At 42.1% G+C, this 24211-nt stretch overlaps 1 protein-coding gene across 1 annotated transcript in view; it reads right to left on the bottom strand.

Moving 5' to 3' along the window:
- Positions 1-1189: 1189 nt before the first annotated feature.
- The window catches only part of esrrgb (estrogen-related receptor gamma b), a 33903-nt gene continuing 10881 nt past the window's right edge, over positions 1190-24211 (bottom strand). The window contains exons 3-7 of the mRNA XM_034527664.1: positions 20495-20611; positions 11244-11354; positions 10604-10765; positions 4176-4445; positions 1190-1434 (exon numbers count right to left, since the gene is read on the bottom strand). Coding sequence (XP_034383555.1) covers positions 1190-1434; positions 4176-4445; positions 10604-10765; positions 11244-11354; positions 20495-20611 — 905 coding nt within the window. The remainder of the gene's footprint in view (positions 1435-4175; positions 4446-10603; positions 10766-11243; positions 11355-20494; positions 20612-24211) is intronic.

Here is a 24211-nt window from a genome sequence, read left to right as displayed (position 1 = left end):
CTTTGACCAAAAACTAACAAAAGACTATTGTGATTAGCTGCGGAGCTATCGCTATGACTATAGTGACACTTGTTTGAACATACGACCTAAACGAAGAGGGATGGATGCGAGAAAAAGCAAAACCTGTACAATATATTGCAATCTAACACCGCGCCATCACAAACTGTTGAATCAGCAGCTGCGTGACACAAACTGAACATTATAAACTTCACAAAGTAGTATTTATTGCAGGGCTATCAGGTTGCATTACAGAGCGATTTTAGATTGCATTCAATTGCATAGATGTTGCTGTTGTTGTATATGTATTTAAATGAAATAAACCTTCTTTTTTTTTTTAACTAAGTTGCCCATATTTGTGTGTAACACCAAAAACAGAGAGAAGTGATGAGTGAGTTTTGTGTCTATAATAAAAGAAAAAAAACACTGTCTGAGACTTAATACAATACCCATTATTGCCACGTTTTTCATAGATGCTTAGTGCAAACTCTTTGTGAACTATGATCCCCAGCCAACCAGTGTCCTTCTGTCAGCACCAAGTTGACTACAACCGCTGAGTCGATGAAGCTACTACGAGGTAAATATATTACGAGGAAATCGAGAATCTCACAGACCTCCTGGTCGCTTTCTTTGATGACGAATATAAGAATATGTCGAACAATTCTCCCCCCTACCCGCCCAGTGCAATTTCACACAATATACAGTACACATATTATATGCAGACCAGTTAGAGACTATTGCTTTAACAACTGAGATTAGAAAATACGAAAGAAACAAACAAAAGCACATATCGTGGCTACGTGGCCGTACAGTTCTTTCAGGACATTTATATTAACACACCTCCATTTTGAGATGAAAATAAGATAAGAAACAAATTCACAGAAGCTTCAGGTGATATAGAGCAATGGGTCTCTGGTTATAACAAGACCTTGGTTGCCTGATTTCTGTACACAACATCTTTATATACATCATCATGATCCCATGTCAATCAGGTTGATATTCACCCTTTTTAAAACCATTTCAAGTCCCCTTTTCTTTTATGTTTATAACCATTTACAAGTGTTAAAATGACTCAGTAGTCCAAGCTTCATCCTTTCACTGTCAATTGGCACACCACCTTTTATTTTTTTATGGGCTGTCCCTCTCCTCCCATTGAGTGATGCAGCTGTCTGTCAAACATCTGGCCCAGGTGTCAAGCCTTGGCCTCCAACATCTCGAGGAATAGTTTGTGCATGGGGACTTTGCCCTGCATTTTGATGCCGTAGAAGTGCTGGACGGCCTTGGTGGCGGTCTGACGGAGCAGAGGCAGGGTCATTAGCAACTTGCCTGCCCGTCGAGGGTCCTCTGGGTGCTGGGGTCCCTCAAAGTCCTGCAGAGCCTCGTGGAGAGAATCCTGCAGCCTTTGGACAGCCTCGATGTTCTCTATATGCATGGAGTCTGAAGCAAGAAGGGTGGTGGGGAGGGATGGAAGGAAGAAGGAAAAATATTTATATTATCCTTCAGTTAAAGCTTCATATTAAATGACAAATGTATTGAATGAAAGCAAACATTTTCTATTGGCTCTCCAGTATGACAAAAGATCTACAACAACAAGGTGGTGTTTTGCAGCAGCATCGGCTGCCTTTAAATTCAGTCTTTGCAAACATTCAATTTTGGAGAGAGGTTTTCTCTTGGTAGTAGTTAATGACGCTCCTTAAATAAATGCCTATGCGTGGCCGAGGCTCTAGGGAGAGAAAGGGAGAGGCACAGTAGGTAGGTCTGTATAAATATACGGTGGGACAGGAAAAAGATTCATTTCTTCTGGTATCATGGACCACATACATCCATCCCCCTGCTAATGAATTCAGATGGCTGCATTACTGGGATATCGTTCAGCTGAATGATGGCGGCAGATGGCCTTCATTTCCATAAGAAAGAGCAGTTGGCCCCCTTATGTATAGGCTCTAAAATAAAACCAGTTGAGACTTATTAAAAACTGCTCTCGATGTATAAGTCTACAAGTCAGGGGGAAAAAAATCAGGCTTGTCCTCCAAAGGACACGCTGACAGAGAGCGTTTTAATGGACAAGCAGTGGTTTGCTTTCAGCCGCTTTCACGGCACAGACCAACAGTGTCGGGTCTAATCTGTCTGTGTATCATATCCACAATTCATGAACTGATTGATACAATTGTGCACAACACAATGTGAAGTCAATTCAGTATTTTAATTGAATCGAAACGATTCATCTCGTTATATCTAACAGAATGAGAGCGACTCGTCTCACCCTTAAAAACGGTGTATTGCTGACATTAATCCAAACGTGGCCGCTGATTGAAGAGTGCGAGTGAATTAAAACAGCTCCGCAATGTGTCATGAAAGTTGTGGAGTGAAGTAAGACCGTGCATAAACATGTAAATGAGGCAGGAAAAAAAGGAAAGTACAAGGCTAATTATGTTCCTAACTGACTGATTAAGTCTCTTTTACCAGTCGCCTTCTGTGTAAATTGCGTTTCTATCTTGGGAAATTAACTAGGCTATGTGGACCGCACATGTGTTCCAGCTCTCTTCGTTTGAAACCTTCATGTTAATACCGATCTGATCCTCGTTTGGCTGTGTGAGCATATGTGTGTGAGTGTGAAGCAGAGAGGGGGGGGGGGGGGGGGGGGGGAGTCAAAAGAACATGTTTTTTTAAATGTGTGTCAGTGTGTGTAAATGCTCAGGGAGAGCGTTTTCATAAGTGTGTGTGTGTGTGTGTGTGTGTGTGTGTGTGTGTGTGTGTGTTGAAGGCTGTTAGGGGCGGAATGCAAAACTAACTTTGAAGAAACAATTTCCATGTAATCCGTCAGCAGCCTGGCTTCAATCCCATCGATACTCCGCTAATTACAAAATCAATGGCCATGAATTTCCACAGCTGTCACACCCACAGGACCCCTGGAGCCGAAGCGCTCCGAGACTGTGTTCAAACGAGCCGAAGCTGCCCTTTCGCCCTCCCTGAGCCTCCCCTCTCAACCCCTGCCTTCCTCTCTCACACTTCTCCCTTACCTTTACATCCCTGTCTTTCCATCAACCCCCCCCCCCCCCCACACACACCCCCCCACACCCTTTCCCTCCGGCTCTCCCCTTCCCATTTACCCTCCCCTCTCTCCAATCTCCCATGGAGAGTTTGTCATCAGAAGACTAAAGCTCTGGGCTCAGCATTTTTCATTTTTCAGTCAGGCAGGAGAAAAGACTCCTAACAGGCATTGATTAGTGGGGGACAGCCGGGCCTCATGAAAAGCAAACTGTCGATACGGGCGCAGCGTCTTCACATTGGAACAAACGAGGCCCGTCGCTCCCCAACGCTCATTCCACTCCACTTAACACATTTTATTGACAGCCCCTGTTTTCCTAATGAAATGCTAAATATATCTCCCTCGGCTGTGGCGCGCTGGCAGCCGCTGTTATGGAGATGGAGAGAATGAGAGCGCAATGTGACAGTCTCTTCCCCACACACACACACACACACACACACACACACACACACGCACACACACACATACACACGTATGTGCACACAGTTAAAATATAGATGCACACACACACTCTCACACACACAGAGTGTTGAATTAAACAACCGTGCTCCTGACCTTTTTGTCCCCTCTTATCAGGAATCCTTCAGCATGGAAGTGATCGGTTCGCCAGATATAGACAATCACTTGCCATTATTTCTTTTATTTTTTTGTTTGCTTTAATTGAATGCCAACTATCTAGATTTATTTAAGATTTAATATAGAGATATCCCTTCCTGCCAAGCGCGTGACACCAAAATAAAGGATGTTTGGGCAAACTGGCTGCAGACCTTTTAACCAAAAGTCAAGTAACCTAAACACAAAGTAATTAATGTAAACACTTTGTTTGAAAGAGTAAGCTCTGAAATATTTTTTATAATATATTTTTTAAATGTTCACGTGTTGAAAAATCTCATATTCATCATATTCCAGGTTTTCACTGACTTTAAATTTAAATTTAAATCAAGACTCCATCAAATAACAGTATTCTCGATGTCTGTCCCAGATTTTTCCCCGAAATTCATCCTGAAATATTTGGTATATTTGGAAACGTTGGTGTCTCCACTACGATGTAAGATACAGTTCAGTGTGTTTGAACAATGTTTGGCTCCAGTGCATGAGACCATTATCTCACGAGACACATCCTCTGTACCTGAGTTGGCGAGGGCGATGGCTTTGAGCGTGACAAACTCCTCCTTCTCCATGCGCAGCTTCTTGTAGCGTCGGACCAGCGGCAGGATGGCGACGTGCAGGTCCAGCAGGCCCGAGATCCTCGCCTGCTCCTCGTCCACCACGTAGTCCTCCGCGTAGACGATCTCGTCCTCGCAGGGCAGCGAGCGGAACACGATGCTCAGCACCAGGATCTCCATCCAGGCGCTCTGCAGCAGACTCATCTGGTCCGCCAGCGAGAGGGTGGAAAAACCTGCAGGGGTTGAAAAGAAAATGTGTTCTTTTTTTTGGAGAGATTTTCTTTTTCTTTTTCTTGGTATTTGCTGCGCTCACACTGTTTAACTACATGACGAATCACGAGATAAACCCATTAACCTCACTGCACTGTGACATCTGGGTCCTCAGGATGTTTTATGGGCTGTGTATACAACCCGATATAATCCTCGGGGAAGTCCAACTTGAAACAGAGGCCGATGACTGTATGCGGTGGCTTAAGGGAAGAATATAAATCAGTCAAGTATGGAGGCCTTTGAAACATGAGCCAAGGGTGCTTCAACCGTCAGCCGTCGACTGAGAGCTCTCTGCAAGCCACCACATAAGCACATGAGACACCGCGTAGTGAGGACAAATCCAGTCTTAAACCCAAACCATTTCTTATTCACGTCATGGTACAGAGGAGGAGAAGACGAAATTAATTCTTCTTCAAAACAAAAAAAACATGAATTCTGGATTTTTAAATGGATTCAAATGAATGGGCTGGAAAAAATAAGCGGCCTCTGTCACTTGATCATTATCTCTGGTTTATGTCAGCATCTGTCATAATATGAAGTTATCCATCAAATAATAAATACTCTTCTCCGATATAGATTCTGATCTCAAACATCATTTGGCTATAATGCCTTAATCAGGGTTGTTTCTTTATATGAAGTTAACATATTAGTAGTAGTTAGTAGTGTATATTTTCACATACAAGGCAAATAAAGGCAATCTGGGTATATAATAAGGCACTTTAAGCAAGAAAGGATTAAACAAGGAGTTTAGGGGATTACAATTGTTCTCAAAAAACAAGAAATCTTAAGAAAACACATTTCAGTTAAAGCACGGATGACGATTTAACTTGTATTTATCCATTTTAGAGTAACAGAATAGCGTATTTTGCTAAAAGATATATGTAGAATTTTTTTTATAATTACAAAAATTAAATAAATCGTAACTTCAAATTACTCGGCTTCTTAAGCGTCACACTGCATGTTACCGCGCAGAGTTTGCTCAGTTGCCTTGAAGGATGTATTGGTTGTAACGTTACCTATAACTCCATTTGTGATAATTTATCTTGTAAAGTCACATGACTAATTGATGACCTTCATAGAAAGTAACCTCAAATACCACCCTGACGAAGCAAAGATGGCAGACAACATTTGGGGAATAAAGCACAGTGTATTTAAGAAGAGTTGTGTTTGGTTTTAGGTCCACATTGATTTGCATCTCGAGTGTGCGCTTTATAACATGAAGTTATGTCAGTCATAGACTTTTAATTGCAGGACTTCTCTATAATAAACTGCGTTATTATTATTACAGAGTAACATAACGGTTTTGTGAAGTGAAAGATTTTCCACCCAGAAAGGTGAGACAAAGTAGAAAGATATTCCACCTGATAGACACCTTCTTGATCCGTTTGTCTCTTGTGTTCAACCGTATGCACTCGAGGTAAAAATCCATCCGGGATCTCGAGGTCGACCCATCAAGTCTCTTCTCCTAACATTCACACCCGCCACATCAAACAGACAGATATCTGAAAGGACCACAAGTGACACAATACCTTTCACTCCTCTATAGTTAATAGGAAGGTGATTGGGGGTATTGACCCAGGGGCTTGAACCCACCCCGCTGCTTACTTAAGTCTGAGGTTGTATGGAGGGAAATGGGGCAGGTTGACTTAAAAGAGGTCCTCCCGATGGTTCTTATCAAGCAAATAGAGAAACGACGGGCAGAGAGAGGGACAGAGAGAGAAAAGAGTGCTGGGGGTGTCATTGATTAGTAGATTGTAATCAGTCCACCAAATGCGAAAGGGGAATCGATCCAAGCCTCAGACAGTTGATGGAGGACATCCGGTACACGTTTAGCAAGAGGAGGGGGGGGGGGGGGGGGGGGGGACTACGGGATCACTGAATGTAGAGACACTGCATCAGGGATTCAGGAAGGTACTCTCCATCCCCAAAAGACAAGAACATTAATGGCTTTATTCCCATCAGGTGTATTCAGAATAATGAGGGCGGACCAATGACTAAAACATATTACATGTGTGGACAAAGTGACGAAGAAAAATAGAGCAATGATTCAGATAAAAAGTCAGTGTTTAACGAATCAAACCTCCACTGAAAAGAGCACTCATGAGTCGTTTTTTATACCATCCTTTGTGGCACCCTCTATTTTACTCAGCTTTTTTTTCCTACACTTCTTTATGCATTTTGTAAAATATCAAGCTATCAAGCTGTCTCCTCCTTTTCTTTATCATCCCAGCCCGTGTGTGTTTTTTTCTTTCCACTCAATTTACTGAAGCGATGGAGTGACTTCCTGGCTCCCCTGGGGTCGCCCCGGAGCTTCAGGTGTGTCGCCCGGAGGTGGCTGAGTTAAGTGTCGCTGTGGAGGGTGATTCCCCCTGATGAAATATCAATATTTCACCCGACTGATTTGCTGCCGTTTGACCAAACATGACACAATATTGAGCAAACTAGGGAACGTCGACACTTTCATCTCTGCAGTTTTTTCCCCTTGTGATGACAAAAAAAGAGACAAAGGTACCACAGGCTTCCACTGCACTATGTGAAGTATCATCTACTATGCTGCCCGACAAAGGCAAAGAGCAGTAAAAGAGAAATGAAGGAAAAACATTTTAAAGTTTACAGGCAAACTAGACTATACACAGGATACCTAAAAATGCAGATACTGCACTCTGCCTTTGGATGGAAAGCGAAATAAAAAAAAACAATCTACAGTTTAATACATTTAATTATGTGGATTAAAGGCAACGTAGACACACCAAATTGTATGAATTCAGTAGAGAAAGACGCTGAGATGGCAGACACTCTGCTGAGCTAGGCTAGTTAGCCCAAACTAGCTTAGATTAGCTGTCTGAATAACTGAATAACCCAAAAATTGGTTCCAAACCATTAGCATATATAGCTGTCTTGCATTAACAAGTACACACTAGCCAGAGTTTGTGTACTGTGGTTTGGTTTTTAGCTCAATTTTGTGGTTATTGAAGACTTGACATGCGGTTTTTACAAACGTAATTTGCAACAGCAAATACATTTGAAAAGAAACGTTATGTTATAATAATTAATATGGATGCATTATCATTATTACAATGGTAATTTATAGCATTATAGATACGTGTTTTATGATGATTATTCTTATTTAAAATATTCTTATTATCATTATGTTTAGGCACGCATAGCTCTTGTGTACATGAAGGGAAATATTTTAATCCCCGTTGAGTAAACATTTGACCTTAACCAAAGTGTTTAGCATGTAACGCCCTGAAATGTTACAGGGCATAACTGAACCACTGTATCATATGATTTAACAGTATACCATGTGCCTATTTCCATAAAGGCATCACTCATACATACATACCATGGCATGTTAGTGATTGTTTGCAGAAAGGAAGAGTGCTCTGGCTCTCCAACAGTACAGTAGTGGTACAGATCAGATAAGTAATTGAATCCCTATTCAGTGCAATGAAGAGACTGAGTGGTTGGCAGTGAAGCTTGAAGCTGTCATTGAGAGCTAGGTCTAAAAGAGACAGCAGTTCACTCTCTATTCATTTAGTATCATTACAGGCCTCCTAAGAGCCCTAATGGGCCTAATAAAAAGACAGAGGTAATAATGAGACTAGAGGGCCCTATGTGAGCTGGAGGAGTAGGAGGGGGAGAGCCTGGGGAACTAGAGAACAAGGAAGCCAGAGAGTGTGTGTGAAAGATATGATAGTAGTCAGAGTCTGTGTGTGTGAGTGGCAGAGTGAAAGAGAGTAAAGAAGAAGAAAGCGATGCGGAACTGACTGAACATTAAATACCAGAGGGCGCTGAACGCTGTTGCCTGGAATATAAATCTATCCATGTTGTGTGCACTTAAACGTCTGAGATGGTGTGTGTGTGTGGGTAAGTGTGTGTGTTAACAGCTGCACAAATGAGTGGCCACCCCTGACCTCCCGGGCAACCGTGCTGCGGTTCTGTTTCCATTTGTGTAACATCCAGCCACTGGCAGCCTGGTGATGAGTTACAGCCTTTTCCTTTCAAAACATGTTGAACTTGGGCTTCTGCTTCGAAAACGCAGGGGAAACCCACAACTCCCAAGAGTTTGTTTTGGTTTTATGTGGGATTCTTTTCTGAAGCTTCTAATTTATATTTGGTGTCAATATTTACTTGTGCATAATAAAGTGAGTTGCCGTGAGCCCAACAAATAATTCTCTTTAAAATGACAACATGCAATGCTGAATTATGTTTTCTTTTACATGTTTTCCTCTCGGGTCTCCACATCTGGATGTTGAAAGACTTTTACATTAATGGAGCGATTTGCAGTAATGACTCTTATTACCTCATCGTTAAGGCCATTTGCGCAGTGGGCTATGAGTGTAATGGTGGGAGTGGACTGTTAAACTGTAGGGACCCCTTTTGTCTTAATCGTTACTTGGTGACACCCTGACCCGGTGGCCCCGGGTAAAACGTCCCCAGAGTGTCGCAAACCCCTTAAATAACTCTGTCAGGTCTGGATTTAGATCTACATAGCATACGAGATCAATAGTTATACACAGATAATATAATATGACGGTTGAATTAATTTCTCCACCTTTCTGCTACTGTATGAATACAATGAAGACTTACATTGTGGATTACAGTCTGAAAAATAAACCTGAATTATATATATTTCTTTTAAGTTGTCAAAAAACAAGATGTTTGATGAAAAAGAGGTCAGGGAGATCTTCCCTGGCTTCGGACACCAGCGACCCTCCAAAGCCAGATCTCAGACCACGCAGCTCCCCTGTGTCTTCGTAGAGTCAATCCTCTCACCCAGAGCCCATCTTCAACCCTCCAGACTGCATTCATTCAACATAAATCTGATGACGAATCAGTGATTAGGGCTAACCGTGGACAGAGCAGAGAGCTAAGGAGCTGATTAGTGTCGTGCCAGCTGGGGAATGAGTGATAAATCCACAGGTCGGAAAAAAAATCTCAAGTTGTTATATTTAGTGGTCTGGTTTTTGAGAATAGATTCATTCACTACGTGACATTGCATTATAGTTTATTTTATTTTGAATAATCGTTTCAGCTCTTTGGTTCCAGATTTGTTTATTGCGAGGATTTTCAGTATAAATTGAATATATTTGGGTTTTATGCTCTTGGTGGTATAAAACAAGCAAAGGAAGACGTTATCTTGTGCTCTGGGAAATTCTAATGTGCATTTAATCTATTAATTGAGAAAACAATTTGCAGTTAATTGATAAGGAAACTTGCTTGCAGCGCTACATTGCATTAAAAATTTTTGAATTGGCAACATGCGCAATTTTGTACATAGTTGATTGGATCAATGAGTTGTATCTAATTTGAGTGCAACCTGCGCTCCCTTTAAACAACCTGGAGCCCAAAGTGTCTGTTTCAACTGAGAGAGATAAAAAGAACATCTAAGAACATTTTGCATACAAAGTATTATTTAGGTATTTGTCAACAAGGACTGGGGAAATCCATCAGTATTTCCCTAAATAAATCAATTTTACTGTGTAGTCTCCTTAAGTAAGTAAGAGGATTGCCTTCTTTAAGTCTGGGATTGAAATGGAATACATTGACACAGGGGCGGATCCCCCCCGGACTCTCCCACCCTACCCAGTCAAATCACAGGTTTCAGCTGCTCTTTATTGATTAGATTTTAGAATATGGGACTAGCTTCTCCCTTAGGTGTAGATGAGTAGCAGATGTTAATTATCCTGTGTGTGCCGGTGTGTGTGTGTGTGTGTGTGTGTGTGTGTGTGTGGGGATGTTTATGTGTGTGAAACAGTCGGTGACTCAGTAATATTATCCTGTATCGTTCCAGCACATTAAAGTACACATGTGGGTTTACTTTCTTACTTTGCCAACAACATATAATGTATGAATTCCCCTTTGATCAATACAATCTCACTAATTACCACATTGGACTTGTACTACTGGTCAGCTAATCCTAGTTCTATTTCTTGGCAAACATTTATTTATCTATCAATTGGTAATACAAGAACACAATTTTTCTATTTAGTTTTCATCGATTGATTTGATAAGAATCTTATAAGTGCTTGAAATGATTAAATCAAGAGAGATAAATATGATCTGAAAACAACATCCCGGACAACACAGTCATTCATTAGCAGTCGTGTCTCTCTACCTGGGATATGTTTGGCCCAGCCGATGATGACCACCAGTTCGCGGTCGGCCAAGTCGCACAGCGTGGTCAGGGCCTTGATGTCTCCGTCGGGCATGGTGGGGTCAGGCATGGCATAGATCTTCTCTGGCTCCACCACCAACAGATGGGAAACGATCTTCGTCACTGCAGAAATGGAGAGAGCGAGAGAGCGAGAGAGAGAGAGAGAGAGAGAGAGAGAATAGGACATGTTATGAGACAATTTTAGGCCACAGCGTATACAGAAAATTAAAGAAAATTAAATTATGTTGGCTGGATTATACTGTGGCACAGAAATGACAATGAATACATCGATTAATAAATAATACATCCACATAGTGTTTGGCTAGCAAGTCATAATACACAGTGCTCATTCACAAAAGTAGCGGTTGGCCCGGTGATGAATCTGATAATAGTATTTTCTTTTTCCTGTGACATTAAAAATCCATCTACAAAAAAATGTATTCTAAAATGAATACATTTCTAATTGCTGACCTTTCTAGAAACGCCCCAAAGTTGTGGAATCGCTTCGATATGAAAGGAAAAGCCTTTCTTTATTGTTGAGCCGCCACACAAATCTGCAACAATCAGCTGTGAGAGATAGAAAAAGACAAAAAGAACTCACGTGGCTTTTTGGCTGGAGGGGGGATGCCGAGGCCGAGGTAGGCGCTGTTCTCTGCGTCCAGCCTCCGCTTGTACTTCTGTCTCCCCCCTCTCACCCTGTCCAGACGCACGCCTGCAAACAAAACACAACACATACACGTATAAATGACGGAAAAAAACGTTACACCATTTACTTTAGCTCCAACTACTTCCATTGATAAAAGACTGTTTGCAGATATTTTGCAGAGTCATCTTAAGGATCGCTCCTCACAGCAGCCCACTGCTCCTAAATGCTGAGGATGCAGGGATCAGATTTCTTGTGTGTACCTGTGTGTGTATGTGACGCTTGAAATAAGGATTTGTGTGTTTTTATTATCTTTACATTCAATATGAAACTGAGGACTACTTCCAAAGTATCATACAAAGCTGTGCCCAGAAATGTGTTTCTAGTTTTAGGGTATGTTGCTGACTGGAATACTAAGCATGTTGAGGAGGCCTTTTAAATAGTGTAGTAATCTACTCCTGTATAACTAATTATGAATGCATACATTGTATTCCAATGTAATAATGCATACTGTTTTTTTTTCCCTTTAAAGTGAAATAGTTCAATGTTGCAGAGGGGAGAGTGTAAGTACCTAGTTAGTATACAAAAGGACATATCTGGGATTATCTTGGAAGCCACCTCAGAGGACACATCAGATGCACCTGATGTGCTGGATTTACACCCTCGTATTAAAAGTTGTTTGTGCATCGAGGGAGAGCAAACACACTTTACATGGTCAAGCGGAATTGAGTCGTGTGAGATTTCCCGGTGACTTGTATAAATTCCTTTGATTCCTCTGGAAACAAAAGAATCCGATTAGGATGGTCTTTCAATTTCCTGACACCGACTATCCACTAACCTAATTACCCACCGTGCCCAGAGGGAGCTCATTCTTCCCAGCAAACACAGTGAGATCATTTTATGCCTGGCAGATTGAAGCTAAATCGAGAGCCCCTCTCCTAACACAGCTTTCCATTTGTACGCCTTAAAGTAATCAATAAGGCTTGCAAATAGACTTCTTGTTCTTTGAACACATGTGGATGTGGTTTTAATTAGTCGGTTAGGCAGCTAGGAACTGGGTTTGCGGCGGATGGAGCTATAGTAGTTGTTTCCACCATTACTCTTGGTTAAGGTAAATTAAAATATATAAACTGTGCTTCAGGAAGCATGTACTCCAGATATTAAATCAATCCGATAGCTTCTCTCTATCTAATGACACAGATAGGCTTAATAAAGGGATATGCAGTGAGTAGAGGCGTTTACAACAATACGCTTGTGTGATGCAGAAACGTATTAAGCAGGTGTAGACCTTAAATTCATGAACTAGAGACGTGTCAGACTGAGTGACCGCAGATTGTTGCTGCTTTTGTCCCTTTTATCTCTTCTTCACACACAAACACACACGCACGCACACACACACACACACAAACACACACGCACACACACACACACACACAGACAGACAGAGTTTTCCTCTCTGCAGGCTGCAGGGTCATGTTGCTGCGACAAGCGACAAGTGACCAAACAGCCGGAGTTAGAATTCCAAAATCGGCGGGGGCTGTTTGAACTGGAACATCCAACTGGCCCATAATTAATAGACGCTGACAAGAAGTAAGAGCTCAGCGCTAACCAGTTTCAGTTTACGGCTTAAAGTGGCGCTGCAAACGCCAGAGACCCGAGGCGGGAGGGCAGAGACGGTGACGGAAAGGGAGAAGAAGAAGAAAAAAGAGAGGGTGAGACAACGTTGAAGAACGGGAGAGCCGAGGGGAAGAACAAGCTGCTGCTTTTGGAACGTATCGGTTTTCGTATTGTTTGTCTTTCTCTCACTTTCCCTTCCGTCTAGTCTCTTTTTCTCTCTGTGCCGTTTCGGCATCGGGTGTACATCTCCCTTCCTGACAGCTATGCCTGTCCCAGCCAGCGCCTGATCCAACCAGTGCGGGATTATCTCCTCCCCATGTGATACGGCACAGTACTGAGAATCTGACCACAACTAGACAGCTGGATGAGGCCCCTTGTCGAGGGCCGGGGAGGAGGGTGGTTGTGTCATCGTCGGCGCCACATTCCACCCTTCAGACCCAAACCCACAGTAGCCTCCATGCTCCAAGACAACCAGAGATTCTGTCTCTGTAGTGTGAGACATGGGGGCAACATATCATCTTGAAAGCATCCAGATCAGTTTTTAAAAACATTTTTTTTTTACTGTTGCTGGCCTTTCAAAAAATGTGGCAGCCAAAGTATGAATGCAGGGGTGAGGCTACAGGGAACGGGGAGGTGGTAGAAGTGCTGAATGTTGAGAGCTCAGTAAGATCATAGAGTACAGGACCGTGGGCTCATAACATAAGAGACGACCTGAGGCCCAAAGATACTGGTTGACATTCCATCCTCGCTCAGCGTGTTTGTGTGTGTGTGCGTGTGTGTGTGTGTGTGTGTACATTTGTGTGGAAAGACGACGAGGCATGTTTGCATAGGAACAATCTTTACGGCCACCTGACCCAGGCTTCCACTTTCACATTCAATATTTTTATTGACTTGCGCAACCTTAAAGCACATTCCCGATTGAAGTGTTTTCCTTTATGTGGCGGCCGCTGTGTGTGCGTACGTGTCATGTGGATTTAGTTCATTCTTTTAATGTGTTTATCATTTATGATTTATTTGGATCCCTGTTCTTTTTTTAACAACGTAGTTGCCAATCCTCCTTCTGTATTCATATAAAAAAATTAAATAATAATAATTGAAAAGCATACAGCCAGGTTTGTAGCCAGGAGTTTAAGTATAATTAATTTCCATACAAACAGCAAACATAAAGTCACTAAAGTGTTGGAACTGCTTGGACTTGTCATAATTGTTTTGGTTGTTGTATCAAGATTAAAGATACTTAAACTACACAAAGACATACACACCATGTGTACGTTTTTGTTTAAATTATAGCATGTGACATTTCTACATAAATGAATGGCTTGACTTCTGGTACCTCAATGTATGAAAAAATAATAATAAGTTGAACAATACAGAACAGATTAAACATAAACTAAGTTGTAAGAAGAGTGATTAATAAATAATGCATCAAATAATGACAAATAAATAATAATAAAATAATAAAAAGAGTGCCAAACAAAAGATTGTTATAAATATGTTATGTAAAGTGTCTTTGAGTATCACGAAAAGCGCTATATAAATTAAATGCATTATTATTATTATTCATTCGTACTATGCAGAAGACGTTCTGCAGCGAAACAGATTTCATCACACAATGATGTCAGCGTGTGGCTCATACAGTGTGTGTCAAGCCTGTGTACTATACGTTACTATATGACCATGTGCTCGCGTGTGTGTATGTATCTCACGCAACTATTTTCAGCCGCTCACCTGTCAGAGGCGCTTCTTTCTAGAGAATGTGTCAGAATTGGCTGGCTGGTTAACGCTGCCAAAGGGAGATTAGGAGGTCCCTATTTTAGCTGGGAAAAATCAGAGGGATGCAGCGTGCGCCCCCCTCCTCCACCGTCGCTCACCCTGTACAAGGCGCAGGGACCTTGCCCTTCCAGCGCTACTTCTGAGGGCCGAGCCCGCGATCCTGCAAAGAGCTAAAGACATCGGACAGCTTTTGTTTGATTGTCGAAGGAGAGGGAGGGCAGAGGAAAATGGGTTCTGGGACGAGGGGAGGGGGAGGGGGAGGGGGAGTGGGGGTGGTGTATCAGGATGGCGTCCCACCTGCTCTAACGCCCAATGGGCTGACAAGACAAAGCAGGAGTTGTTCCCCCATAACCGCACACACTGGCACGGCTCTCTTTATCATGTTTTACACTTTTCATAAATCTGAGCCGGCATGTCGCAAAGGGTATTACTGAGCATTACAGAGCCGCGCTGACCACAAATGATGTCCGGGTCGATTCGGGATCCCCGGTGTGCGGGTGTTCGCACAAATTTGTTGTATGTTGGAGTGGACAAAGAGAAAAATAAATAGCGAGAGAAGGGGTGCTCGCTGGAAACATGGACCTCAAGGTCCGATTCCCATGTCCCTTGTCAGTGGGGTGATATACATTTCGTACTTGAATGTGTGGTCTATGAGTAGCGGAGGTCAGCACTTCGCTAAATCCCCTTCTTCAGAGGAACACGTGTTAGCCTCCGTGTCTGATCTATCACCTGCCAGGCAGCGAGGACAGGCCGGAGTGGAGCCCATGGGTGGGCGCTGACACTCAGCTGCAGTCTGCCAGCTACTCTGACACCCTAAAAAGCAAACAAGTCCCCGACATGTGTTCTTAGATCGACAAGCTTGCGGTACAAGAAAAAAAAAAATCAAGTGGCAAAAGGGGGCATTCTGTCTTTACAGTTTAACTTCCGAGAGAAATAAATGCAAAATTGAATCTGTTTTTTAACGTATGTTGTTCAAATGTATTGACATCAATGGCCCCCCCCCATACAGTATATACCTTTGCAATATCTTTATTTTGATGATGTAATCTTCGTGTATAGATTGGTTTCTGATTTAAGCCTATTGATTGGAAAGGGACCTGACTGTCTGTGATATTGGATATGGCTCTACTAATCTTTTGTGTATGTGGCTGGAGGAAAATAAGGCTGTAACGTTATCCCGGTAGCCACGTTCGCTAAGGAAAGACTGCTGATCCCTATCTGTGGTCGGGCGAGGGCGAGACAGCGGTGTGGGTTGCCAAAATAGCCTGGCAGCTTGTATTTATTCACCACATTACAGCGGCGTCAGAAAATCCACACAAGCAGAGAATACACCCCAGAAACACGAAGCTAACCCTAAAACCGACTTCAGAAGAGGACGGGCTGAAGTGTCTCTTATTGAAATTGTAAACATAATCATTCACGACAGAAACTCATTCGGCCTTCAGGGGTCGTACACCTCTTTTTCAATAGGACATCTTTTTTAAACACGCCAACGTGATTATTTGATAAAAGAACTTCGCTGATTATGTTGAAAACGAAAAAATAAATAAAAATACAGATAACAAATACCGAAAATTCCATCTTCAGCAGAATATACACAAATTCAGTCCAGACAATTCTTGCATCATTTAACAGCATACAGTAATGCTATTGGGTCATTAGCGCTGCTATTAGCTGCGGGTACTGACTCCTGGCAGTACTGACTGACACCATACCTTCCGCGGGTTGTAATTATGTGAGAATTTTTCCATTGGACGTGTGACCTTTCATCAGTCTCAGCTGGACATTTAAGGGGTCAGTGAGCGAGGCTGGTTTTCTCAAACGGAGGTTACCTTCCACCCGGCTCATCCAGGCGCTCTGCTGAGGCGCAGCAGTAAAGCCGGATCTGGAAAGGAGCCCGCAATCAACTATATTTTTTCCGAGAGATTTTTGCTCTCATATATACGAGACGTGAAATGCATTTCTCGTTTCGCAAAAAAAAATTGCTCTCTCAAATCCAAACTGGCATCATGTCCACCCACGCGGAAAACACTCGAGACCATCAAGCGGAGATAACGTCTGTCACTTTAATTTACCGACTCGATTTTTGCTTCCCCTGGTCGTTGCTCAAGTGTGTTGAGTTGTTTGGGCCGACATTGGACTCAAAGCGCACCTGAAGCCACCAAACCGAGCTTGAGAGCTGAAGTCGGCTGATTAGCGGCAGGTGTTACGGGGAGGAGGGGCTCCCCCTGCCCACCAATGGTGTTGGTCTGTAACTGTAGCAGCTGGCACTTTATAATTCAAGATGGCATGCTTAGAGCGGAGCTTAGAGGGTCCTGGTGGAAATATTAGACACTTTTAGAACGACTGATCGCATAAGTTCTCTCAACATCTTCTGCAGAGCGAAGCATTTCTTTAGATATACTGCTGCACTGAAACAAGGGAAACTTTGGGATGTTGCGAGCAGGGGAATTCTGTAATATGAGCCACAAAGCATTCACAAGGAAATAACTCAAACATTTTTTGTATTTTAGTCAATATGTGTATGCGAATAGCTGTAGAATGGAAGATCTTAAAATATAAAAAGAGCTTTACAATGAAACATGTGGTGGTAAGTTTCCTTCTCACATGACGCCTGCATTCATATTACACTATGTGATTATTCCTTTTCCATGACCAGCCCTTGGCCACTTGTTACATGGTGATCTCATTACATGAAGTAGGGCAAGCCGCTGTCCCCGACTGATTCCACGATCAAAGCCCCCCCACGTCTGTTAGAGGCCACGGCACGGCACTATGCCACGATTAAATGTCATTTTTCCTTTTAATTGAATGCCATCACTTTCAGAGAATCACCGACTGTGCCGCTTGCCGTGGTGGCTGTGATGCCGCGTCTCAGGAACAGCAGGCGGTGGAGGCTACAGATTCCCCCTCTCGTTTTCTCTCTCACACACACACACACACACACACACACACACACACACACACTGACTGCCCACATCAACGGCTTAGCTCGACCCGTCACAGACAACACCCCACCGTTTTTCCCTCTAAGCATGCGCTAATAGTTTCAGCTTTTATTTCTGAAGCAACTTTGTTTTTTCTGGCCGAGAGTCAAAGCCCCGGCGTGAGATATTTGGGCCGGGATGAAGACATCAAGAGTGGACGCATTTATAAATAGTGTTTTGATGGCAGCACAATGGATGACCCTTCATTCTGCCATGAACAGACACGGCTACGTCAGTTCGTGGTGAAGCTGTATGAGTGGAAGTGAACCGGGAGCCTGACATACAAGCTTGTGTTACAGCCACAGATTGGAGTTCGCTGCTGCTGACTTCTATTATGAGTGTTTGGCGCTGGCAGAACACAACAACGCTGTGTGGCCATGGTGTATTCTAGGACATTTACGACTGTTGTGGGTCTAAATCCAGTCTATTAACACATTCTTAAGAAAATACTTTTCATATTGGGAGATATATATCACACTATCAGTGTCGATGGCAGAGGGCTGAAGTCCAAAACTCAACCGGGTTAAATCAGCCTTCAAACTGGGATATATTTAATGGTTTAATGCTTAATGTCGAATTGAAAAAGCTTGAAAAACACAGACTATCATTTGTCAACTAAACTATAACCTCAGCGTTAGTTTGGTGGATCTAGAGGAAGAGTTTTCAAAGTCTGGATCTGTGGCCCCCCTTCAGACCAAATCGGTCCCTCAAGGCAGAAGTTCTTTATCAAGAGCGTCTTTTCGTTCTTTAAGATTTTTATGCATATTTATGAGAGTTTTTTCTCGGTTAAGATGTCTCAACTGTACCAACATTGAATTTCAAAATATATATGTAATATGGTTACATATAGTTATATGTGTAATCAGTGTGTTCAGATTCAACTGAGTTATGACATTTTGATGTTAATTGCAGCGATTGGGGGGCGCTAAGAGTTTTGAAGTACCTTAATCACTTCTCAAGCTGCAGCTGCTGACAATCAAACTATAATAAGTTACTTCCTGTTGTTTTCAGACTACCTGCATTTACCTTTCCCTTTTACATCTATGTTTTATTTGCTGATTTTTATAAAAGGAAAGGTCAGACAGAGAAAAAGAGAATAGATATCAAACACATGCAGGCGAAGTAGAATCCCACTACGGACTTATGGGAAGAAAACAAATTCAACGAAAACAGAAAAGGTATACTAAAATAAAGCATGAATAAATATGCATATCTTTTACATACCTAATTATATATATTTTTTTACAAATGAGGTTGCTAAACAACAGCATTAAAGGCAAAATCAATATAATTCAACGGAAAATCATTTTGACATCAAAGCACGTTTGAGTCTCATATAACCAAAGACAGACAGTAACTAAAACTCAAGGAAAGAAATACAATTAAATTAAATTAATTGGAATTCAACAAATAACACATAATTATTCGTTGCTTGTTTAAGAGTTATACTGCTACGATAAAGACTTCTGCATCAAATCATTTATGCATTAAACGTCTTTGTATTCATAAAATGTCCAAATATTAAAGTTGCTTTGTAACAGTGATATTACCCATCTTTGCATACAACACATTACTGCTGTTCTTTCTGTGAGGTTACAAACAACAAAACAAAATATAACAAAATATAACACCAATTTTTGCTAGTGAAAACATGACTAGCATAACAATGGTTGCCGTAGGGTTTACAGCTGGCCGTCCATCAGACTGGGACCTTCTATTGTTGCTTGGTCTAACTCTAAATGAATAGAAATCTTTCCAAAAAAGTTAAAGTTTTTAATTATTTTAATATTCTCAACAAAAGCATAACAAAGAGCTCGATGATATGCATCAGTGTGGAATATATTTTCTAAACACAAAAAGAGAGAGAAAAATCCATTGGCTAGATTTCCCCTCTGTACTCCCAGAGGTCTCTCTATGGAGGAGAAACAACACATGCAGGAAGTGAGGTGGGATGTTCGGAAAGCATTTAGCGGATCAATACAGTCCAAGCGAGCGAGGGGAAGGGACACAGACAGACAGAGAGGGAGAGAGGGAGGTTGAGGGCGAGAGACACCCAGAGCCCGGGGGAGAGGGAAGTCTTTTGGGAACGGCCTGTGCTTTTCAAGAGTACTGTTACACTTCTCAGTCCGACTTGGTAAGAACATCCAACTCTTTTTCCACCCGTCTGTTTAACGGACGGAGAGGCTCGTGGGTGATATCACTGGTGTCTCCCGGAGACCACAGCCATCTTTAATATCTGATCTTTGACCCTCCTTCCAGCCCCCAGTGAGCTTGTTGGACAATGTTAGATTCCCCGGCACGAGACAACTGCTTATGTTCAATATTTTTTACATTTGATTTCTTGATTCCAATCAACAGTATGACCCCAGCCAGTATGTATTTTTTATTTTTTTTTGTCAGCTCTTCATGAGCTGAAAAACACAATTGTTTTAGGTTGATCATAACATTTTAAAAAGTATCTATAGGCAAGTATAGTAAAACACAAAATTCGTAATAATGGGAGTAATATTTCTTTGTAATATTTAATATACTTTTGCTTTTTTGATACTACTTTTATCGTTATTTTCTTGAATTGTTGAGACCAATGAGCAATATTTTAAATAATGGATCCCGCGCTCACGGTGAATTGTTCAAAATGCTTGTTTGATTGATATGACGGAAGAATCAATAAATTTGGCCTAAACGTCGTAACAGTTATCTGTTGCATATAACCGCATCAGTCAATTATGTGTCAGACTTAAAATCATCTCTTAAATCATATTTGAAGAGGAATAAGAAGAAAAAAACACGCACGCACAAAAGAAATGTCCAGGAAATAAAATCAGTACTCACCTTCTTTCAACATGCCGACTTTAAGACATTTCATGAAGCGGCAGGCCTGGCACGACTTGCGTCTCCTTTTGGTGATCTCACATTCATTGGTGGCCGGACAGCTGTACTCAATATTCCCTGCAGAAGATTACAAAAACATGGTGTCGGTAATTTAGTCATCAATTTTGTGAGCACAGAATGTGCACATAAGCTATTAGGATGAGTTTTAGAATTATTGGGTAGCAAAGAAGAACCACACACACACACACACACACACACACACACACACACCTGTCCCAAGGTGACCCTGTGTGCCGCTCCTGAAGGGGAGGCGGGTTTAGTGGCATTTTGATGGGACATGTAAAAAGCACCTCCCCGCCCCGGAGTCCCACCCCCATTTTGATTCTCAGATAAATTAGCTTCATTAATGCAGAGCATCCTCTCCGCAACGCTCACCACGACCCCTTACAGCCCATCCTTCTTCACCCAAAGCATGATGGGAAAGCTGCCCTCCCTCAACAACACAAGGGCTAGGAGATGGACGCACAGCCGAGCGCTCTGCATAATGCTTCCCGGTAAAGAGCCCGACTGGCTGTTAAGACTCGCCAATCTAAGGATCCCATATCAAGTGGCAAAGCTCGATGTATTATTCAGGTCCGTCTTGACATTTGTTGGCTCACTATGGAAATATTTCCTATGCAATATAATCACTTGCGTCCAAAAAAAGCCAGAAAAGCAGACATATTGAATCTGCTGCCGTGTAACCGCTGCCTGTTTTTTCTCACCAGGTTCCGGTTAACGTTTTCTTTTCCGGGATCATTAAAAAGTGGACGTGACCCCAAGAATCCAATGATAAATTCTCTTTCCCAAGAATCCAAATCCCTTGATTGAGTGTTTAAAAAATGCCCCCGAAGTCCAGAGATGTATTAATGGTACCTAAAAACAGCAAACCAGGTGTTATCTGTAGCAGGACTGCCAGAGCTGCCCTCCCCCACAACACTCACACACACACACACACACACACACACCGCTGTTGGTCAAAGAAAAGGTGCCAACATTTGTCAGGATCCCTGGCATCGATGGTGCCAGCGGGGTCACATGCACAGTGAGGGGACGGGGCACCCTGCCAGGATGTTGGCAGAGGCTGCTGCTGGTTTCAGGGTGGGTTAAAGTCTTTTACACTGAATACAGTAGAGTGCGATGCTCATGTGTAGCGACACATGCTGATTATCTTATCTATTCTACAAACTCATTTTATACAACATGTACTCAATACTAATTATCATATTGTACAGTTTGTGCAGTTAACATATATCACAATTCAAACTGATTCTTAACATGGTGTGAATGTGTTTTCTCAGCAAAATGAACGAGTGACAAAATGTAAATTAAGGACACAAAAAAGTAAAAGAACGCTCGCTCTTTTTAGGCTACCGTTGATGTACACTAATGGCCCACAATGCAATGCAAAAAACATTTCCCATTAGTTTTATTGGCAACGTCGCTTCATAGTCGCAGTTTGACTGCTGATTGGCACATGTATTCCAAAGATGGTAAAGTATTTATTGTATATTAGACAAAATGAATTTAATCCACTGCAATAACAGTAAAACATTGTACATGTTGTATATGTTGAATTTTGCCACAACTAACGGAAATCAATTTACAGAGAGAATCATAAATAAAAAAATAATTTCTTCATTCTTCATTTTTATTATTTAGTAGTGTTCATCAACATATCAACATTAAGGATGTGTCCCAAATCACTACGGATATAAAATATGGTGAACTATCTAATGTCTGCCGTTTGTGTAAAAATCTTCCACAATGGAATGGACAAAGTCCATTATTAATGGAAACATTGTGTACCTGAATGGTAACCTTTGTGTGTGCCCATGATGATGTGTGTATGTGAGCGGACGGGGGTTGGGTTGCATTAGGGTTGCACAATAGTCTTGAATTGACTACCTCTAAAAGCTCACTGTCGGCATACCCTCTTAGTTAATCAGGTCTTGTGTCCGTCCACCTTTATTTCTCAAAGGACATTTCAGCCACTCTAATATCCTTCCTTAACCTCTCTTATTTTCCCTCTAAATTTTGATATATTATTATGCCATGCTATTATCCACGCACTCATCTCCACTCAAGCTGGACCTCTCCTTGTCCTCCTCCTCTACCGAGGCCGGGACCCCCCTTCCTGATTACCATTCCATTAAAGTGGCTTCTCCTTTCAGTGAGTGACCACGTCCCCTGTCCCTTGTCCCTCTGCATTTTATTTGGAGGACTCCTCAGCATCGCGCTCCCCTCTCCCCTTCCTCTGTTATTGCTCCGCTAACACGTGCCTGAGCTTCTAATTGGGCCCCCATCTCCTCCCCCCTGGGTGTGGGCTGGAGGGGCCCGGGGGCAAAGAACAACAACTCCTCTCTCGACTTTCTCCCGATGAAATGCCTGCTTCTTAATTACAGTTACCCAACACTGATTGTTATTGACTGAAACTCCCGTGGCTCAGGACGAATGACGGACAGATTAGGTTCATTATGGGTCTGTCCTCCACGAAGGAGAGCGAGAGGAAGAAGAAGAAGAAGAGGGGGATCGTTGCAAGACAACACAAAGTCACGCACAAACACTATTTAGAGTCCTTCACTTTGTTGCTGGTCAGACTGAGACACATGCAGACTTTAAATGACCAGATAAAGCTCAAATGTTTTATAAAAGGTAGGTTGAAACAGTATAAATACGTATGAATGGCACTCTTAGGTTCGTCCCACCTCGAACAGCCTACAACGGGTTTGTGTTTGCAGCATCCTTCTTATGTTAATTCTGCAACATGTTATCAGGTCGCTTAAATCAGCCAGAAGACAGCGAGTGGCTTTAAAATACTTTTGGAGTTATTGTTTTATGCTGTCCATTTGTCAAACTTTCATAAGCGTCTATCTAGTAAAGAATATTTCTGTTGTCTTTTATGAGCGATTGCTTATTTTGTACGTCATACGGCCGATCACACATCGTGGTTGTGATCCCTGACATTTATTTATGTTTCTACAAAAGAGTGGCATCAGCTGTGCAGCCTGGGTAAAAAGCCTTTTAACATTATCACTGCTAATTAAGTCACTATTATATTATATTAACAGCTGTAAAATGTGTTTGGCTAAATGTGTAAAACCACGTAACGTAAGCTACGTTTATAAATCAACTTCATTCCTTAACTGGTGGTGTTTGGCAGTTTCATGCACTATTATGGTTTTTGCCAAATACTAATAAAAAGAGCATTGCAGAAGATGTTAAACTGTTCCGTATTGCCTCGGTCATTCAGAAAAGGGTTCGTCAATGACATTTACCTCCTCGATGTGGCCAAGGCCTCACTAACCTGCTGCCCAGCTCCATGTCTACAGACAACAAATCCTGCAGATACAATTCTAAATTCTGCAGCACATTAGAGATTATTCTGGACCAGCTCCCACACATGGCAGAGTCAATGCCAAATGTACGATTCACATGCAAACGCATAAAAATAAATCACAACCCAGAGCAGATTTACAGTCTGGGCCTAATGCCGGCTGTAGACGCTCGTAATCACGACCTCGTATTAGTCCCATAAGAGCAGACGGTTGGAGAGCAGCACTGAGGAACACGTCAATATGTTTTCCTGGCAGTCCTAATTGTCATGGTAAAGCTAATAAAATGTATTTTGAATCATCGTGAAAAAACAGCACACAGGTGGTGTAGTACATCTGGGTT

The sequence above is a fragment of the Cyclopterus lumpus genome, chromosome 24, assembly GCF_009769545.1.
Source record: "Cyclopterus lumpus isolate fCycLum1 chromosome 24, fCycLum1.pri, whole genome shotgun sequence".
NCBI lineage: Eukaryota > Metazoa > Chordata > Actinopteri > Perciformes > Cyclopteridae > Cyclopterus > Cyclopterus lumpus.
The sequence above is the reverse complement of the archived record's forward strand: the minus strand, read 5'-3'. Positions and strand labels throughout refer to the sequence as shown.